The 21,783-nt window shown below is 43.1% G+C and overlaps 1 protein-coding gene across 3 annotated transcripts in view; it reads left to right on the forward strand.

Annotated features, from left to right (window-relative positions):
• LOC138664991 (uncharacterized) overlaps positions 1-21,783 on the forward strand; it is a 201,978-nt gene that overhangs the window by 172,538 nt on the left and 7,657 nt on the right. For all 3 annotated transcript variants that reach the window (XM_069752115.1, XM_069752110.1, XM_069752124.1), the window contains 2 exons: positions 6,930-7,088; positions 19,600-19,747. In XM_069752115.1, coding sequence (XP_069608216.1) covers positions 6,930-7,088; positions 19,600-19,747 — 307 coding nt within the window. The remainder of the gene's footprint in view (positions 1-6,929; positions 7,089-19,599; positions 19,748-21,783) is intronic.

Here is a 21,783-nt window from a genome sequence, read left to right on the forward strand (position 1 = left end):
ATGCATGCAACATACATGCGTCATACTACATACATACAACATACTACATACATGCAACATACATACAACATACATATAACATGCAACATACTACATACATGCAACATATTACATACAACATACTACATACATACAACATACTACATACATACAACATATTACATACAACATGCATTCAACATATAGACATACAGTACATACAACATAGAGTACATACTCACCATCACTTGTCACTTTGATCCCCGAAGCCAGTGTCACCTGTAAAAAAAAATATTAAAATAATAAACAAACACTATACCTCCTGATCCGCAGAAATCCAATTAAAACGAGTATCCCACGACGATCTTCCGTGGAGAGCAGCAGCAGCAGCATCAGCTGATGCGATCGCTCTCCAGGGGCTCCAGGAATACAATGACAGAAGGTATCCTTCCGCACTGTATTCCTTCGCCACTGTACAAAAATAGTTCCTAGTCTCACTTGGATAACTATTGATATATGTATAGATATATCTATAGATATAACTATGGATATATCTATAGATAGATAACCATGGCTATATCGATCTATAGATATATTTATACATAGATAGAAATATCTGTAGATACATAGATATATCTATCCATATATCTATCTGGCTACTTTCACACATCAGGTTTTTGCCGTCAGGCACAATCCAGCGAGTTTTGAAAAAACGGATCCGTGGGTTTTTTTCCGCCGGATCCGTTTTTTCTCATAGAGTTGTATTGGTGCCAGATTACGCCTGATGGCCACACGTTTCATCCGTTTTTTGCCGGATCCATCAGAACAGCTGTTTCCAGCGGAATGAGAAAACGTACAGAAAAACGGTTGTTTCTGTCCGGCGAAAAACATATGAAATTGAGATGTGAAATGATGAATCCGGCCTCCGAATCCGATTTTTCATGCATTTTTCCATTGAAATCATGCACATTTTCCATTCTCTCTCAAAAAAATGGATCCGTTGCATCAGTTTTTCACTATTTGCAACGGATCCGTTTTTTCAAAAATTCGCCGGATCCTGCCTGATGGATAGATGTAGATATATGGATAGTTAGGCTACTTTCACACATCAGTTTTTTTCTGTCAGGCAGGATCGAGCAAATTTTTGAAAAATCGGATCCGTTGCAAATAATGAAAAACTGATGCAACAGATCCGTTTGTTTTTTTAGAGAGTGAGCGATAGAGAGAACGGAAAATGTGCATGATTTCAGTGGAAAAAATGCATGAAAAACCAGATTCAGAGGCCGGATTCATCATTTCACAACTCAATTTCATACGTTTTTTGCCAAATCCGTCGCTGGGCGTTTTTTCGCCGGACAGAAAAAACTTTCCTCTGTACGTTTTCTCCGTCCACCGGAAACAGTTTCAAAAATCGGATGAAACGTGAGACCATCGGGCGCAATCCGGCGCTAATACAACTCTATGAGAAAAAAAACGGATCCGGTGAAAAAAACTCGCCAGATTATGCCTGACGGCAAAAACCTGATGTGTGAAAGTAGCCTAACTATCCTAATATCTATCTACATCTATTTCATTCCATCTATCTATCTGTCTGTCTATCTTTGTGTGTAATGGAGTGTGGGTTGGACAAATGTAAAAGAGGAGGTTGGACAAGACAGGACATCACAAATCTTTTTTTTTTTGTTCAATAATACATCTTTATTTAGCTTTCAAAAACGCATACAAAACTGCATCAAAAAACGCATTAAATCCGTGCAAAAAACGCATCAAAACCGCGCAAAAAATGCATGTTTTCTGCCAAGAAGATTTAGTGCAAATCTGCAACGTGTGCACATACCCTAAATTATTGCCAAGTAAGCATCTGATATCATTAGGTTGTGATTAGCTGGTTTTATGTCCTACCTGCCTTAGGTAGACTGGGGAGTTCCACCACTCCTCTTGGGCTATCTGCACAAAAGCTGTTCTACCCTGTATGCACACATGGATTTTTCCTCTCTGAACCCTGTTCACACAGGTTATATACAGATGATCAGGTTTTTAAATACATCAGATAGGGATTGCATACATTAGTTAGGACTGCTCTGATAAGGGTATACCGTGAAGATTGGTAGAGCAGCTTAGTATACATTTTTTGCAAAAAACGTATCAACCAAATACCCTGTTTTTTACATCTTTTACTAGCACTTGCGGATTACTGCAACATTTTTTCAAACTGAGTGTTTTTGGTTTTACTATTCTCTTTTGTGTCTTAGGGTATGTGTCCACGGGCCGTATTACATCCGGAATAGCTGCGGATTGAACGCTGCGTAGAGCCGCAGTGTTCAATCCGCAGCGTCCAGATGTTACAGCATAGTGGGGGGGATTTTATGAAATCCCGTCTCCACTATGCGTGCGAACACGCACCCGGCGGCGGTGCATCTTTTTAGAACGCAGCATGTCCATTTACCTTGCGGCGACGCTGCGCCGTCGCAAGGTAAAACACAGGGCCCTATGTGTGGGGTGCGATCATTCCGGATGTGTGCAATGAGCACATCCGGAATCATCGCGTCTACGAAGGGGGCAGCGCTTTGGGCGGAGCGAGTTTTCCAGTCCGTTCAAAGCGCCGGCCATCCTAAACATGGACACATACCCTTAATCAGTTTTTTTATTACATTTAGGGTTAATGACATTATGCCAGGGCCGGACTGGCCATCGGGCAGTTCTGGCAAATGCCAGAAGGGCCGGTGGCAGTAGTGCGCCGCTCGAGTGTGCCACTGTCGGCACACTCCCCCCGCTGTCGGCACACTCCCAGCCCCGCATTCAACTGTACCGGCGTCATAGACGCCGGTACAGTTGAATGCAATGATGGAGGAGAGAGAGCGTCTGCTGTCGCTCTCTCTCCCATCATTCCCCGCTCTGCCTACCGCTGACACTGCGGGTGCGTGATGACGTCATATCATCGCGCACCTGCTGTGTGACCGGACGGGCAGAATGCAGCTGCTGAGACCGGTGGCTGGAGCAGTGCGGGGCAAGAGGAAAGGTAAGTAGAGTGTTTTTTTTTTATTATTATATATCAATGAGTGGTAGCTGGATTGTGGGGCTATTGGGGATGGGCTGCATTACATTCTATGGGGCTGGGCTGCATTATATTGTATGGTGGCTGTGCTGCATTACATCCTATGGGAACTGGCTGCATTACATTCTATGGGGCTGTGCTGTATTACATTCTATGGGGCTGTGCTGTATTACATTCTATGCGGGCTGTGCTGCATTACATTCTATGGGGGCTGTGCTGCATTACATTCTATGGGGCTGGCTGCGTTATATTGTATGGTGGCTGTGCTGCATTACATCCTATGGGAACTGGCTGCATTACATTCTATGGGGGATGTGCTGCATTACATTCTATGGGGGCTGTGCTGCATTACATTCTATGGGGCCTGTGCTGTATTACATTCTATGGTGGCTGTGCTGCATTACATTCTGTGGGGGCTGGCTGCATTACATTCTATGGGGACTGACTGCATTACATTCTATGGGGACTGGCTGCATTATATTCTATGGGGGCTGTGCTGCATTACATTCTATGGGGCCTGTGCTGTATTACATTCTATGGGGGCTGTGCTGCATTACATTCTATGGGGGCTGGCTGCATTACATTCTATGGGAACTGGCTGCATTACATTCTATGGGGCTGTGCTGCATTACATTCTATGGGGCCTGTGCTGTATTACATTCTATGGGGGCTTTGCTGCATTACATTCTATGGGGCTGTGCTGCATTACATTCTATGGGGTCTGTGCTGTATTACATTCTATGGGGGCTGTGCTGCATTACATTCTATGAGGCCTGTGCTGTATTACATTCTATGGGGCTGGGCTGCATTACATTCTATGGGGCTGTGCTGCATTACATTCTATGGGGCCTGGCTACATTACATTCTATGGGGACTGAGCTGTATTACATTCTATGGGGCTGTGCTGCATTACATTCTATGGGGGCTGGCTGCATTACATTCTATGGGAACTGGCTGCATTACATTCTATGGGGACTGAGCTGTAATGCTGGATACAGCTGTAATTATATGTTATATAGTCGTGTTACACTCCCCTCACTTCTTGTAACCTACAAGTGTACAAAGATATTATACAGTCACCATGTGACAAGTGGGCCTGTGTGACTTCAAATGCCAGGGCTGAATTTTAGTCCCAGTCCGGCCCTGCATTATGCTGTACGCTTTTGTTAACAGTGACAATGCCACAATATGTCATGCCTATTTACACAGATTCGGGAATGTAATTTATTAAATGTTTTTATGTTATGTAATTTACCACTGTCACCTGATTATATCCCTTTGTGTGAACATGATATTGATTCATCTTTTCTTCTTGCAGCGACGTATTGAATAAGACCTGGGATAAGTCAAAACTTCACTTGAATATAGTTGCTCTAAATAATTTTTCCTGCGAATTATCAATTTTTTGTTCTTATCAGTTGTAATAAACTTTATTTTCTTGCATCACATTAAACTAGAGAGTGTGCGGTGAATTTCTATTACTTGCTGTTATTAGCGACAGCAGGCGTAGTCTGATGGGAGCAGTAGTCCCATCAGCTGATACCAGTGACAGTTTACCTCCTATCACAGCTTGGGGTCTCGCACTGTGACTGACCGGCGGTAATGATTTTAGCGTCGAAAAAAAACCTGATGAAAATAACTGTAATGCTAAGTAATTTCTATTCTATGGTTGCTTTTACAAGTTCTCTACTGAATTAAGTAAAATTAAATGAATTAAATATATTGCTTCCATTTCCCAGGATTATCTCTGACCCCTTCCAGGAGTCCTTTCTTGCTTCATCAGTTTTTTTGTTTTCTATCTTTTGTACTAAAAGGGAGCACATGAGAAGTTGTGGCAACCAGTGCATGTTCACGGCAAATTACATTCAGCATTTCTTCTAAGCTTTTAAAGAGAAGAGTTAACATTTTTTAACACACAAGTAGAAACCCGTGAGGACAGGTGATCATAAGAACCTCAGCTAGAGAGCCCCTTTTCCTTATTTTAGTATAGATGCAAGATAGTAATATAATTTTCATTTGTTATATAGACTGATGGTCATTGCTTCATATATCCCTGATTATTTTTTTTAATTAAGAGTCATTGGACGTGGTATATCTCGATTTTTCCAAATCGTTTGATACCGTGCCGCACAAGAGGTTGGTACACAAAATGAGAATGCTTGGTCTGGGGGAAAATGTGTGTAAATGGGTTAGTAACTGGCTTAGTGATAGAAAGCAGAGGGTGGTTATAAATGGTATAGTCTCTAACTGGGTCGCTGTGACCAGTGGGGTACCGCAGGGGTCAGTATTGGGACCTGTTCTCTTCAACATATTCATTAATGATCTGGTAGAAGGTTTACACAGTAAAATATCGATATTTGCAGATGATACAAAACTATGTAAAGCAGTTAATACAAGAGAAGATAGTATTCTGCTACAGATGGATCTGGATAAGTTGGAAACTTGGGCTGAAAGGTGGCAGATGAGGTTTAACAATGATAAATGTAAGGTTATACACATGGGAAGAAGGAATCAATATCACCTTTACACACTGAATGGGAAACCACTGGGTAAATCTGACAGGGAGAAGGACTTGGGGATCCTAGTTAATGATAAACTTACCTGGAGCAGCCAGTGCCAGGCAGCAGCTGCCAAGGCAAACAGGATCATGGGGTGCATTAAAAGAGGTCTGGATACACATGATGAGAGCATTATACTGCCTCTGTACAAATCCCTAGTTAGACCGCACATGGAGTACTGTGTCCAGTTTTGGGCACCGGTGCTCATGAAGGATATAATGGAACTAGAGAGAGTACAAAGGAGGGCAACAAAATTAATAAAGGGGATGGGAGAACTACAATACCCAGATAGATTAGCGAAATTAGGATTATTTAGTCTAGAAAAAAGACGACTGAGGGGCGATCTAATAACCATGTATAAGTATATAAGGGGACAATACAAATATCTCGCTGAGGATCTGTTTATACCAAGGAAGGTGACGGGCACAAGGGGGCATTCTTTGCGTCTGGAGGAGAGAAGGTTTTTCCACCAACATAGAAGAGGATTCTTTACTGTTAGGGCAGTGAGAATCTGGAATTGCTTGCCTGAGGAGGTGGTGATGGCGAACTCAGTCGAGGGGTTCAAGAGAGGCCTGGATGTCTTCCTGGAGCAGAACAATATTGTATCATACAATTATTAGGTTCTGTAGAAGGACGTAGATCTGGGGATTTATTATGATGGAATATAGGCTGAACTGGATGGACAAATGTCTTTTTTCGGCCTTACTAACTATGTTACTATGTTACTATGTTACATAACATCTATGATGCTGCATGTCCTAAAATGATATAATAAAGTTCCAATGATTGGATGATTACTGAAAGACCAATATATGTCCATATTGTTGGATTTTTTACATTTTCCACGTGACAAACTATCATACAAAATATAACACAAATATCTTAATTGAATAGTGTGTTGATTGGATAGTGGACTGTGCTTGTATCACTTTCCGCACTCCCCACTACCGCTATGGTGGATTGTGAGTGACTCATTATTGTGTAATTCCACATCGGCCAGTGATGATCCCTTCTGTATAAATATATTTAGACAGCTCGTAATACAAAATGTAATAGAATATTTTTATAGAAACCACACACATATTGATGTAAGTATCCGGGTTGCTGTCTCGTCATTGCGATGTTTAGCTGTAAATTGTGATAAAACACCGGGGCACGTAAGGCGAGCTATAAACATTTAGCTAACCAAATTGTCAGTGCTTTGATTTCCGTTCATGTTTATAACTTTAGAATTCTCCATATATTATCTGTTTATTCAGCTTGTTTCCACCTGGGTTTTATAGAAGAAGATGCTTTCTTGGTTTCCACCAGTTGACTTTATTATGTTTGTGTTACAGGCAAAAATTGAGTGTTCTGTGAGCCAGGAATTTACTGTGGAGAATGTTCTTGCAGTGTTGCCAGCATTTCCTAAAGGCGCTCCTCAGCAACGGGCAAAGAGAGCGGCTGAAGCATTAGTGAAAGCCGCCAATTATTCCAGACTAATGGCGGTGCAACAGGTATCTTGAAGGTTACTTTAGCACCATGATTCAGTCATCTATTCATTGTATAGTGCTTCACGATTGATCTGCTTTCTGTTATGTGTGAAGTAAAACCATTATTGTAAACAGCTGCTCTGAAGCCTACCGAGCTTCACGGAGTCAGGACCAGGAAACAGCTGCTTGATTATGTTTTATTGCATGGATTCTGGAAAACCAAGACCAGTGAAGCACTTTCAAAGGGGGCTGCCAAATTAATTTAACACTTTCCATAGCTAACTGCCCCCTCCTTATATGTGGATTAGATGGTGACCCGATTCTAACGCATTGGGTGCTCTAGAATATGCATGTCCACGTAGTATATTGTCCAGCCACGTAGTATATTGTCCAGCCACGTAGTATATTGTCCAGCCACGTAGTATATTGCCCAGCCACATACTATATTGCCCAGCCACGTAGTATATTGCCCAGCCACGTACTATATTGCCCAGCCACGTACTATATTGCCCATCGACATAGTATATTGCCCATCGACGTAGTATATTGCCCAGCGACGTAGTATATTGCCCAGTTACGTAGTATATTGCCCAGTTACGTAGTATATTGCCCATTTAAGTATACAGCACAGAGCCACGTAGTATATTGCACAGTGACGTAGTATACAGCACAGCGACGTAGTATATTGCCCAGCGACGTAGTATATTGTCCAGCCACGTAGTATACAGCACAGAGCCACGTACTATATTGCACAGCGACGTAGTATACAGCACAGCGACGTAGTATATTGTCCAGCCACGTAGTATATTGTCCAGCCACGTAGTATACAGCACAGAGCCACGTAGTATATCGCACAGCGAAGTAGTATACAGCACAGAGCCACGTAGTATATTGCACAGAGAGGTAGTATATTGTCCAGCCACGTAGTATACAGCACAGAGCCACGTAGTATATTGCACAGCGACGTAGTATACACCACAGCGACGTAGTATATTGTCCGGCCACGTAGTATACAGCACAGAGCCACGTAGTATATCGCACAGCGAAGTAGTATACAGCACAGAGCCACGTAGTATATTGCACAGCGACGTAGTATATTGCCCAGCCTTGTAGTATACAGCACAGAGCCACGTAGTATATTGCACAGCGACGTAGTATATTTCCCAGCCTTGTAGTATACAGCACAGAGCCACGTAGTATATTGCACAGCGACATAGTATACAGCACAGAGCCACGCAGTATATTGCCCAGTGACATAGTATATTACCGAGCCACGTATGTCACAGGTTAAAAAAATAAACATACTGACCTAACGATCCGAGGGCCCCTTGTAGTTTAACATACTCACCATTCTGGTCGCTGCTCCTCAGCGTCCTGTCTCTGCGCCTCCTGGGATCCAACGGCGCTGTGCAGATGGGCGCGTGGCTGCCGCCATCTTGCGTTCCCAGGATGCTTTACGAAATTACCCATATGACTTAGCGGTCTCGCGAGACCACTAGGTCTTCTGGGTAATTTTGCAAAGCATCGCTGGGAAAGGAAGATGGCGGCAGGCGCGAGCGCCTCAGCGGACAATGGAGGGTGAGTATAGCAGGTTTTTTTTTATTTTTTTTTAACTTTTTTTAACATTACTTTTTTTACTATTGATGCCGCATAGGCAGCATCAATAGTAAAAGGTTGGGGACAAACAGGGTTAATAGCGGCGGTAACGGAATGCGTTAGGCCGGGTTCACACTGCGTTAGCAGCAGCCCGTTCAGCACATACTCTAACGGGCTGCTGTAACGCAAGTGCCGACGTTTGCATCGTGCTAGCGCAGATGGAGCATCTGCTAGCTGTATCTGCGCTAGCAGTGACGGACCCGGAAATGCTGCAGCCCGCGTCTTGGGGTCCGTCAGTCAATGACGGCACATCCCTAGCGCACGCCCATTGTGGGTGTGCGCCAGTGATGCGTCCGACATTGCTTTCAATGGCGGCGTTAATGGACTACGTTACACCGCGTTATGCCATGGTGTAACGTAGTCCATTTAACGGACCACCATAACGCATTGTGAACCTAGCCTTACCCGCGGCATAACGCGGTCCGTTACTGCCGGCATTAACCCTGTGTTAGCAGTGACCGGAAGGGGAGTATGGAGCGGGCGCCGGGGACACTGACTGCGGGGAGCAAGCAGCGGAGCACCGGGGACAATGACTGCGGGGAGCGGAGCGCCGGGGACACTGACTGCGGGGAGCGGGGAGTATGGAGCGGGCGCCGGCCACTGACTGCGGGGAGTATGGAGCTGCCATTTTCTTCCGGACTGTGCCTGTTGCTGATTGGTCGTGGCTGTTTTGCGGCGACCAATCAGCGACTTGGATTTCCATGATAGACAGAGGCCACGACCAATGAATATCCGTGACAGACAGAAGGACAGACAGACGGAAGTACCCCTTAGACAATTATGTATATAGATTATCTCTCAGATCTTCATTTTCTAACACTGCTAGGTTTCTAACTAGTGATGAACGAGCATGCTCGGATAAAGCATTATCGGAGCCTGCTCGAATGCCAATAGAGTATCTTCGGCGTGCTCGAATACTATGTTCGAGTCCCCGCAGCTGCATGTCTCATAGCTGTTCAACAGTCGCAACACATGCAGGGATTCCCTGTTTGTTAGGCGACCAGCAATCAGGTGGTCCCAGGTTCAAGTACCATGGGGGGAACAAATTGCGCACATATGAAAAAAAAATTACACAAACATTTAAATCACCACCATGCTAAAAAAAATACTTTTATGAAATCACAAATTTAATCTGCACTGTGAACGCTATAAAAAAGTTGCTAAAATAGAGAATTTAGGTCTTAAACTATATTCACATGCTGCGTTTGAATGCGTTTTTTTCTGCAGCTTAAACCTCTCTTGGCAGTAAAACCATTGTGTTCCAAATGCCCACTTTTCAATATGAGTTTTTGTTTGCTTTGTCTACAGTATATACCGTATATACTCGAGTATAAGCCGAGACCCCTAATTTTGCCACAAAAAGCTGGGAAAACTTATTGACTCTAGTATAAGCCTAGGGTGGGAAATGAAGCAGCTGTTAGTAAATTTCAGAAATAAAAAGACATACCAATAAAAGTAAAATTGATTGAGACATCAGTAGGTTAAATGTTTTTGAATATCCGTATTGAATCAGGAGCCCCATATAATGCTCCATAAAGTTAATGATGGGCCCCATAAGATGCTCCATACTAAAATATGCCCCATATAATGCTGCACAAAGGTTAATAATTACCCCATAAGATGCTCCATATTTAAATTTGCCCCATATAAAGCTGCACAAAGGTTAATGATGGGCACCATAAGATGCTCCATAGAATAATATGCCCTATATGCTGCTCCATAAAGGTTGATGGCCCCATAAGATGCTCCATAGCATAATATACCCCATATGCTGCTCCATAAAGGTTGATGGCCCCATAAGATGCTCCATAGCATAATATGCCCCAAATGCTGCTCCTTAAAGGTTGATGACCCCATAAGATGCTCCATAGCATAATATGCCCCATATGCTGCTCCTTAAAGGTTGATGGCCCCCATAAGATGCTCTATAATATGCCTCATATGCTGCTGATGCGATTAAAAAAAATAAAAAATTACATACTGACCTCTCATCGTTGGGTGCCAAGTGCCAGTGTCCTGAGCAGGTGGGGACTCTGGCGCGCTATCGGGGCCAGGTGCCGGAGTCGATGCTGGCTCAGGCCCTGGCACTTGCGATATTCACCTGTCCCCGTTCCACCGCCACGCGCCACTGTGTCTTCCGGCTCTCTGCAGTGATTATTCAGGCAGAGGGCATGCACTAGCCACGTCATCGCGCCCTCTGACCTGAACATCACAGCCAGAGGACGCGGAAGACAGAGTCGGCGGTGGAATGGGGACATATGAATATCATATGGCTCGCCCTCCCCCGTCATTCTCACCCTCCTGGCGCGGTCCCTGCTTCTCCGATGGTCTCCGGCGCGTGCCAACAGCTTGTTCCTGTGTTCAGCGGTCACATGGTACCGCTCATTAAAGTAATGAATATGCGCACTACGCCTATGGGCGTGGAGGTGTGTCCATATTCATTACTTTAAAGAGCGGTACCACGTGACAGCTGAACAGAGGAAGAGCTGCGGACGCCAGAGACCATCTGAGAAGCAGGGATGTGCAGAGAATGCGCCAGAAGGGGGTGAGTGTGTCAGCTGCCACTCCTGCTGCTCCCTTTCCCCTGCCGACCCCCTTGGACAATGACTCGAGTATAAGCCGAGAGGGGCACTTTCAGCCTAAAAAATGGGCTGAAAATCTTGGCTTATACTCGAGTGTATGCGGTATTTATTAAAGTTAGTTTTATTCACCAAAAAAAACACTTCCAAAGCTTAAAAAAAAATTGTCTTTTTATGCTTTCTCATTGCTTTCTATGGGTGAAAAAGTGCTACAAAAATGCTGAACGAATTGACAAAAAGGCTGCAGCTCTCCAATTGTCAGGAAACAAAAAACAAGCGTGACCATGAGATTTGTGAAATCTCATTATTTTTGGTGGTAATATAAATGTAAAACGCAGATTTTAATTTGCATAAAAAAACGTAACTAAAACACGCTGCATGCGAACAAAGCCTTAGACCTTTTTTTTTTTCTTTAATAAAAAAATTATTGCTTCTGTAATTGTATTGACCGACAGAATGAAGTTGTGCGCATTGTAAAAGAGGCTGAATGCTGTTTTATTCTATTCCACCTTGCATAGAATTTTTTTCCCATTGTTATTGATACCAATTTTAAATTACGGTAAGTAGTGTCAATAAAAAAAAGCTTAAAAATATATACAGTTAGGGCCAGAAATATTTGGACAGTGACACAATTTTTGCGAGTTGGGCTCTGCATGCCACCACATTGGATTTGAAATGAAACCTCTACAACAGAATTCAAGTGCAGATTGTAACGTTTAATTTGAAGGGTTGAACAAAAATATCTGATAGAAAATGTAGGAATTGTACACATTTCTTTACAAACACTCCACATTTTAGGAGGTCAAAAGTAATTGGACAAATAAACATAACCCAAACAAAATATTTTTATTTTCAATATTTTGTTGCAAATCCTTTGGAGGCAATCACTGCCTTAAGTCTGGAACCCATGGACATCACCAAACGCTGGGTTTCCTCCTTCTTAATGCTTTGCCAGGCCTTTACAGCCGCAGCCTTCAGGTCTTGCTTGTTTGTGGGTCTTTCCGTCTTAAGACTGGATTTGAGCAAGTGAAATGCATGCTCAATTGGGTTTAGATCTGGAGATTGACTTGGCCATTGCAGAATGTTCCACTTTTTGGCACTCATGAACTCCTGGGTAGCTTTGGCTGTATGCTTGGGGTCATTGTCCATCTGTACTATGAAGCGCCGTCCAATCAACTTTGCAGCATTTGGCTGAATCTGGGCTGAAAGTATATCCCGGTACACTTCAGAATTCATCCGGCTACTCTTGTCTGCTCTTATGTCATCAATAAACACAAGTGACCCAGTGCCATTGAAAGCCATGCATGCCCATGCCATCACGTTGCCTCCACCATGTTTTACAGAGGATGTGGTGTGCCTTGGATCATGTGCCGTTCCCTTTCTTCTCCAAACTTTTTTCTTCCCATCATTCTGGTACAGGTTGATCTTTGTCTCATCTGTCTATAGAATACTTTTCCAGAACTGAGCTGGCTTCTTGAGGTGTTTTTCTGCAAATTTAACTCTGGCCTGTCTATTTTTGGTATTGATGAATGGTTTGCATCTAGATGTGAACCCTTTGTATTTACTGTCATGGAGTCTTCTCTTTACTGTTGACTTAGAGACAGATACACCTACTTCACTGAGAGTGTTCTGGACTTCAGTTGATGTTGTGAACGGGTTCTTCTTCACCAAATTAAGTATGCGGCGATCATCCACCACTGTTGTCATCCGTGGACGCCCAGGCCTTTTTGAGTTCCCAAGCTCACCAGTCAATTCCTTTTTTCTCAGAATGTACCCAACTGTTGATTTTGTTACTCCAAGCATGTCTGCTATCTTTCTGATGGATTTTTTCTTTCTTTTCAGCCTCAGGATGTTCTGCTTCACCTCAATTGAGAGTTCCTTTGACCGCATGTTGTCTGCTCACAGCAACAGCTTCCAAATGCAAAACCACACACCTGGAATCCACCCCTGACCTTTTAACTACTTCATTGATTACAGGTTAACGAGGGAGACGCCTTCAGAGTTAATTGCAGCCCTTAGAGTCCATTGTCCAATTACTTTTGGTCCCTTGAAAAAGAGGACGCTATGCATTACAGAGCTATGATTCCTAAACCCTTTCTCCGATTTGGATGTGGAAACTATCATATTGCAGCTGGGAGTGTGCACTTTTTCGTCCATATTATATATATAATTGTATTTCTGAACATGTTTTTTTAAACAGCTAAAATAACAAAACTTGTGTCACTGTCCAATTATTTCTGGCCCTAACTGTATACAAGCCCTTACAAGGATATGTCATAAGAAATAAAAGGGAAAAAATAAAGTGACGGCTCTCAGAAGGTTGAGATGATTAAATCAGAAGTGACAAAATGAAAATGGCCTGGCCATTAAAGGCCCCTTCACATTAAGCGACGCTGCAGCGATACCGACAACGATCCGGATCGCTGCAGCGTCGCTGTTTGGTCGCTGGAGAGCTGTCACACAGACCGCTCTCCAGTGACCAACGATGCCGGTAACCAGGGTAAACATCGGGTAACTAAGCGCAGGGCCGCGCTTAGTAACCCGATGTTTACCCTGGTTACCATGCTAAAAGTAAAAAAAAACAAACACTACATACTTACCTACAGCCGTCTGTCCTCCAGCGGTGCGCTCTGCTTCTCTGCTCTCCTCCTGTACTGTCTGTGAGCCGGAAAGCAGAGCGGTGACGTCACCGCTCTGCTTTCCGGCTCACAGACAGTACAGGAGGAGAGCAGAGCACAGCGCCGGAGGACAGACAGCGGTAGGTAAGTATCTAGTGTTTGTTTTTTTTTACTTTTAGCATGGTAACCAGGGTAAACATCGGGTTACTAAGCGCGGCCCTGCGCTTAGTTACCCGATGTTTACCCTGGTTACCAGTGAAGACATCGCTGGATCGGTGTCACACACGTCGATCCAGCGATGTCTCCAGGGAGTCCAGCGACGAAATAAAGTTCTGGACTTTGTTCAGCGACCAACGATCTCCCAGCAGGGGCCTGATCGTTGGTCGCTGTCACACATAACGATTTAATTAACGATATCGTTGCTACGTCACAAATAGCAACGATATCGTTAACAATATCGTTATGTGTGAAGGTACCTTTAGGGGTAAGGATACTTCCGACACTGCGGCGTAATGAATGAACTCGGTTTACAAGGCCTTATACAAGCATTATAGCGAGTGGTACACTCAATGTATTTATCCAGACTTACGTAATTTATCTGCAGCTTCTGAATATTTCTTGTTAAAGTAGATTCTTGGCAGCTCCCCCGTATCATTTTATTGCCGAGTTTCCTCTGTTCCATTAAAATTGCTCTTTTACACTTAGAAAAATCATCCCTTTCCAAAAAACACACAGAAATATCCATTCTATTTTACCCTTAAGTTTTCTTGCTCCATTTCTCTTTGGTGTTCAGATTTGTGTCGATTTTTCAGTAATGTTTCTTTTCTATAACCTGCCATACCAGACATTGCTATTTGTCACATCGCCTGGTAAACGTTGAATTGCAGACCGCATTGCACGCACTGTCACTAACATGAGAATGTGACAGATATTTATATGTGGGAGAAAAATGTATTTTTTCCTCTACACTGCAGGTGTTTGTTTTAGAGGCGAGGACACACAGCGCGCAGTAGAATCAGTCCACATCTATTTTTTGCTGACAACGGGATGCAGGACCCAGCTGTGCTTATGGATCTTTTTAAAAATAAATACTGTCATATTGCCATGGCTCAAAAATCCTTTGTTTGAAAACTTAGATCCATGTTTTTCCATCTCCCTGACATACTTTTAGGTTTTAAAAGTATTTTATCCTTTATCCATTTATCACTGTTTAACAACAAAAATCTGTTGTGTGAATAGCATTAATTTTTGATTAATGTCATACAAAAAGCTTTTGCTCATAGACTTATTGATCCTATGTTTTCTTTTGATAGTGGACCCTGTCTGTACTTTATAGATTGTTTTTGCAGCCATTAGTCTTATGGAGGTTTTCAATTAGAGTTTAGCTACCAAGACCCAAGACATGTCATAAAACTGTTATCACCCTGCTGTTTCATATACTTCATCACCTTCACACCTTGACCAGCACTTTAAAGCGATCCTCCATCCTGGTATTGAAGACTGACTATACATTCGTCATATATATTTACCCCGCCTGGTTCTCTCCGTTTGCGTCCCACTGCCTGCTGCACTGAGACCAGCGTTCTGTTCCTCCTACATCCAAGATGGCCACTGCGGTGACCTAGGGAGCAGAGTTAAGTCTGAACTGCACAACCACATCATAGTGTAAGCAAGGATGGCATGGATCTGACTAATACTCCTCATGTCAGTGGTGGCCATCTTGGATACCGGAAAACCTGAATATTTGTATCGGCAAAGGAGGCAGCAGGAGCCAAACAAAGCGTACCAAGTTGAGTGATTGTACATGGCTGACGTATCATCACCTTTAAATAGTAGGATGGAGTCCCTTTAAGTATTAGTCAGCTTTGCGATTAGATGATCACATGACTCCTCCAAGTTTCTGAAACACGTGGCCATCACTTTTACTTGTCAGAAGAAGTTGCATCTGTCTATACTTTTCCCTGACGTAGCCACATGTACTTTATTGTGAGCACCATTGTATTAATTGATAGTCATTCCTATTCTTTTCCCCATACATTGTAATTCCCAGTATTGTTCAGTACAGTAAAAGACTGACCATGAATCATCCTTAGGTTGGATTGCCGATTGTGTGACAGTTTATCATCTATTTACCTGTATAAGTCTAATCACCACAGGCAGTGGGGGGACTTATAATGTTTATTCTGGTGAATTTCTGCCTTTATTTGTTCCAAAAAACTAGCACCACATTTATTATGTGTTTTAAACAATTTTACCATCTCATTTGAAAAGGGACATGACTTAGCTGGAAAGGCACCTGGCTTGAGATACACTACTGTGTGCTAGCATTAAGGACACATTATGTTGATCATTTTTGGATTAGAGCAGATGGTGCAACCAGTCTCGCCAGCTCTCCAATTTTACCTGGATATACGTCCTGAGATGCACATTCAGGTGAAATGTATTGTGGTTCAGAGATCTGCCGGATGCCTGCGCTGCACTACATTACGCCAGCCAATCAGAGGCCGACAGCAGATGTCCGCTTGTCAGTGACATGGGATGCATGGCAGTGACGACATGCACTGCACGTACTGGCACGCTAAAGTCAGCTGCTGGCTACAGAAGAGGACCCTGCACATTGTGAGAGTGAGGAAGGTGGGTAGAATAATTTTTCTTTTTATAATGTACTGGAGAAGAATGGAAGGGGGTCAGCATGGGGGATATTATAGCAACATGGGAGACATTGTAGCAGAATATACCAGAATGAGGGACATAATACCAGAATGGGCGACATTATACCAGGATTGAGACATTATACCATGATGGGGGACATTATACCAGAAAATACAATGATGGGGGTATTATACTGGAATATACCGGGATGTGGGACATTATACTAGGATATGGGACATTATTCCAGCATGGAGATGTAGCAGTATATACCAGGGTAGAGGACATTATACCATGATGGGGGACATTGTACTAGGATGGAGGATATTATACCAGAATATACAAGGATGGGGGATATTATACTACTAGATGGAGGTAAGGTCACGATGGGGACAGGCTTTGCAGCGTTGAGAATCTCTCCCCCCATGTGCTCACCCACCTATCCACTCTCTCTTTCCTCATGTGCTGACTTCTCCCGTCTGTGCTCTCTTCTTTGACCTGACTACCCCATGTGCTATCCCCCTTGTCTGCTGTGTCTATCCTTGCTGTGCTGTGTTCTCCCATCAAAGACAATACTGACATTACAGCAGGAGATCGCAGAGGATACATTTTGTGAGGTAAATTTGTTTAAAAACAGTGAAATATTTTACCTGACAAAAGAGATGTGATCCCCTGCTGTAATGTCAGTATTGTCTTTTGCTTCCTCCGCTGCCCAGGAGATGTGGTATACTCCGTACACGTCAGACACAGACAATTTTTAAAATGAACTTTCGTTTGTTGGAAAACCCCTTTAATGTGACGACTTCCTCTGCCTGTAGACACGTCGCACATCTGCCGCCGGGATCAGCCGAATGATTTACTGCGCCTGCGCAGGCGGAATTCACGTAGGCGCAGTAAATCAGACCGCCGCCATCTTTGTGCAGAAAGATAGCGGCGGTCACATTAAAACTGTGCATGCGCTCCTGTACAAAGATGTCGGTGGTCAGTGAATCATTCGGCTGATTCCGGCGTGTTCACGACGGTGTTCCGCTGGTGGTACCGCGCAAGAGGCTGCGTATGGCGTAAACAGTGTGTGTGTGGTGCATACTGCATATATAGTGTGTGTTTGTGGTGCGTACAGTGTATACAGTGTGTGTGTTTGGTGCAACGGTATTCCGCTGGTGGTACCGCGCAAGAGGCTGGTACCACCAGCAGTTCCCATATTGAGATACCTATCACTTGGGTGTCCCAATATGGAGGTCGGTGAACTTCTGCCGCTTGGAATTCTGGGATCCGGACACATCTGGACGGAACAGGATGTGAAGACATTACAAGTCAAGTATATATTAAGACAATATACCGGGATGGGGGACATTATACCAGCATGGAGATATTATAGCAGTATATACCAGGACTGGGGACATTATACTAGGATGGGGACATTATACCAGAATATACAAGGATGGGGGATATTATACTAGAATATGCCGGGATGGGGGACATTATACCACAGTAAACCAACTAATAAGTGGTGAAAATTTAAGCTAATCTATCTAAAACTGAGCCAATTATTAAAAAGTATAAGCCTCTGTCTATTAAATTTGCCATATTGTGTAAGTTTGTTGCCTTTTTGCTGAGCCTTTGAAAATCTTGTAATCACTGCTTCAGGTTTTTTTACAGGATATAGCAGAGACTTTATGAAAAACAAAAAATGTGCCTAAGCACCAACAGGCAGGTACTTGCTACCTACCTGCCATTTGTGCACGACGCCATTCTTCCCCGGCACAGAGCAGTCACTGACAGCTCCTGCCAAGGATTCAGCTGCCTCTGCTGACATCACGTCTACAGAGCGGAGGATTCTTTGACGCTTTGCTCTGTTAACAGGGCGGGACATCTGACTTCATTCTGATTGACAGCCGGATTCCCGCTGCCTGACTGGGGAAGTTGTCTGTCAATCAGAATGACATTGGAAGTCCCGCCCCGTTGCATCAACAGAGTCAGTTGAATCCCCGACAGGAGCGATCTGTGACCAGGAAGATCGGCCCCAAGCACAACTGGCAGGTAGGTAGTAACTACCTGCATGTTAGTGCTTATGCACATTTTTTATTTTTCATAAAGTCCCAGATACAGTGTGCAGTCTTACATGCAACTCACATGGGAGAACAGTATGCAAATTAGCTCACTTGCAGAATGAAAGAAACTATCTTTCGTTCTATAAGGGATTTCTCCATTTGCATAGTTCTCAGGAAATATTCACTCATGGAGAGTTTCTGCCTATTCACACTAGAGATTTACCCACAGCCATCCCATTTACTCAGTGGGTCTTGCACTAAACATCCTGGTATTCACTGAAGCTTTCACATTCAGCCTTGTATGTCTGCAAAATTGATTCAATAATCACATTGTGGCAATGTTCTGATTTTCCCAATAAACTATACAGGGGGCTATGATTTCACACTCTTAGATGCCAGTAATTTCTTCTCTAAATTTATGATTATAGGGGTTGTTCTTTCACAAGATATTGATGACCTATACTTAGGATAAGCCATCAATATTAGATTGATAATATAATACTAGATTGACAGGGGGTTGACACCCAGTACCCCCATTGATCAGCTGTTATTAGTTACATCTGTGGATGGATGTAGATACATTGAACAGAGGTAAACTTTGCATCTGCTGCTGGGTGGTGCAGGTCAGTGCTTTATTCAGGAGAATAGGAGATTTTCTGCAGTACCCGGCAGTGGCTGCTACACATAGAACAAAACTGCTCTGCATGGCACCATTCAAAGTGTTTACATCCACCCTTGGAGCTAATTGATGCTGATCTTTGGAGGATGCCAGGTGTTGGACCCCATTGATCGAATATTCATGTCTTTTTTAAGGAAAAGTTCTCCATATCTTGAATCTGGACAACCACTTTAATGAGTATATATTTATTGATAATATATGCATTTCTTTATTTTACACCTGAAAAACTATTGCTGTGCTGGCCGCAATTCTAACGATCGGAGGTCTTGTCATTCTGTCTGTTGGTGACCTTTTGTTTTCTAGATCCATGCCCTGGAAGCCGAACTTGATTTCCACCGGGGTATTTACAACCTACAAGTTCAGTACACACAAGCTCTTTTCCAAGGGATAAAACAAGCCTATCATAATTTTCAAGAAAATGTTGTGGCGGTTGTTTGTTCTCCACTGAAAGGTTAGCGAGACATAAAAATAGCACTTGCACATCCGGCCGACATGTCAGGATAACTTGGTCACTGTTATTAATTTTTACCCTTTAGAAAGAACTTGGACAACTTGCTCTTAGTAGGCAAGGGAAATGTACGGTGATTGTTTTGTTAATACTTTAAGACATTTTAGCTTTGACATTTTTAGATGTTTTTCTTTGAAGCTTTAACTTTATGTATTCTGGATGTTTTTTTACCTGATCCACCAATTTCTTGTAATTCGGCATCTGTTCCATTCAGTAATTCTAGTAATCTGGCTATTGTTTCTGCCACAAAAGAGCAGCATAATTTAATGCGTCATAAAGTGTAAATCTGGAATTACGAGGCACAGATAGCCAATATATGTTTCAATAGCGGGTTTATTTTGGTCTGTTGTCCTGGAAGCTCTGAACATGGGGGAAATTATATGTACCGTATATGTCACTGTTCATAATCACAGACTCCCTCTCCTTTTACAGGGATTGACATTTTAGGTGTAACATTCTGTGGTTAAAGTGTTGTCCAAGATAACTGAACAACTGCACACAGGCAGAGATACATCACAGTAATTGACTAATGTAAAGTACACATACCTTTTCTACCCAATAGTGTTTTAGTGCAGTGTTCGTGATGCTCTCTGCTGCACTTCTGTTTTCCTGGCTGCAGACCCCACATCATTGCTGCAATTCTGTTTTCCTGGCTGCAGACCCCACAGCACTGCTGCACTTCTTGTGCCATAAATATTTGGAATACAGGACGTCACTGCTGCATCCAAAGTGGAAAAAGGCTATTGGGGGCATCAGGAACGCAGCACTGGAACGGTGGGAAGTAAAATGATAAACATATTATTTAACCAGTTTAGATGTATTGATGCTTATATGCAGTTTTTAATTACTTTGTACAACTTGGCACAACATAACCTACATGAATGTATGTGTATATACAGTACCGACCAAAAGTTTGGACACACCTTCTCATTTAAAGATTTTTCTGTATTTTAATGACTATGAAAATTGTACATTCACACTGAAGGCATCAAAACTATGAATTAACACATATGGAATTATTTGTCGTACTTAACAAAACAGTGTGAAACAACTGAAATTATGTCTTATATTCTAGGTTCTTCCAAGTAGCCACCATTTGCTTTGATGACTGCTTTGCACACTCTTGGCACTCTCTTGATGAGCTTCAAGATGTAGTCACCGGGAATGGTTTTCAATTCACAGGTGTGCCCTGTCAGGTTTAATAAGTGGGATTTCTTGCCTTATAAATGGGGTTGGGACCATCAGTTGTGTTGTGCAGAAGTCTGGTGGATACACAGCTGATAGTCCTACTGAATAGACTGTTAGAATTTGTATTATGGCAAGAAATAAGCAGCTAAGTAAAGAAAAACGAGTGGCCATCATTACTTTAAGAAATGAAGGTGTCAGTCTGAAAAATTGGGCAAACTTTGAACGTGTCCCCAAGTGCAGTGGCAAAAACCATCAAGCGCTACAAAGAAACTGGCTCACTTGAGGACCGCCCCAGGAAAGGAAGAGCAAGAGTCACCTCTGCTTCTGAGGATAAGTTTATCCGAGTCACCAGCCTCAGAAATCTCAGGTTAACAGCAGCTCAGATTAGAGACCAGGTCAAAGCCACGCAGAGTTCTAGCGGCAGACACATCTCTACAACAACTGTTAAGAGGAGACTTTGTGCAGCAGACCTTCATGGTAAAATAGCTGCTAGGAAACCACTGCTAAGGACAGGCAACAAGCAGAAGAGACTTGTTTGGGCTAAAGAACACAAGGAATGGACATTAGACCAGTGGAAATCTGTGCTTTGGTCTGATGAGTCAAAACTTGAGATCTTTGCTTCCAACCACCGTGTCTTTGTGCAACGCAGAAAAGGTGAACGGATGGACTCTACGTGCCTGGTTCCCATCGTGAAGCATGGAGGAGGTGGTGTGTAGGTATGGGGGTGCTTTGCTGGTGACACTGTTGGGGATTTATTCAAAATTGAAGGCATACTGTACCAGCATGGCTAC

Source organism: Ranitomeya imitator, chromosome 1, assembly GCF_032444005.1.
Source record: "Ranitomeya imitator isolate aRanImi1 chromosome 1, aRanImi1.pri, whole genome shotgun sequence".
Classification (NCBI taxonomy): domain Eukaryota; kingdom Metazoa; phylum Chordata; class Amphibia; order Anura; family Dendrobatidae; genus Ranitomeya; species Ranitomeya imitator.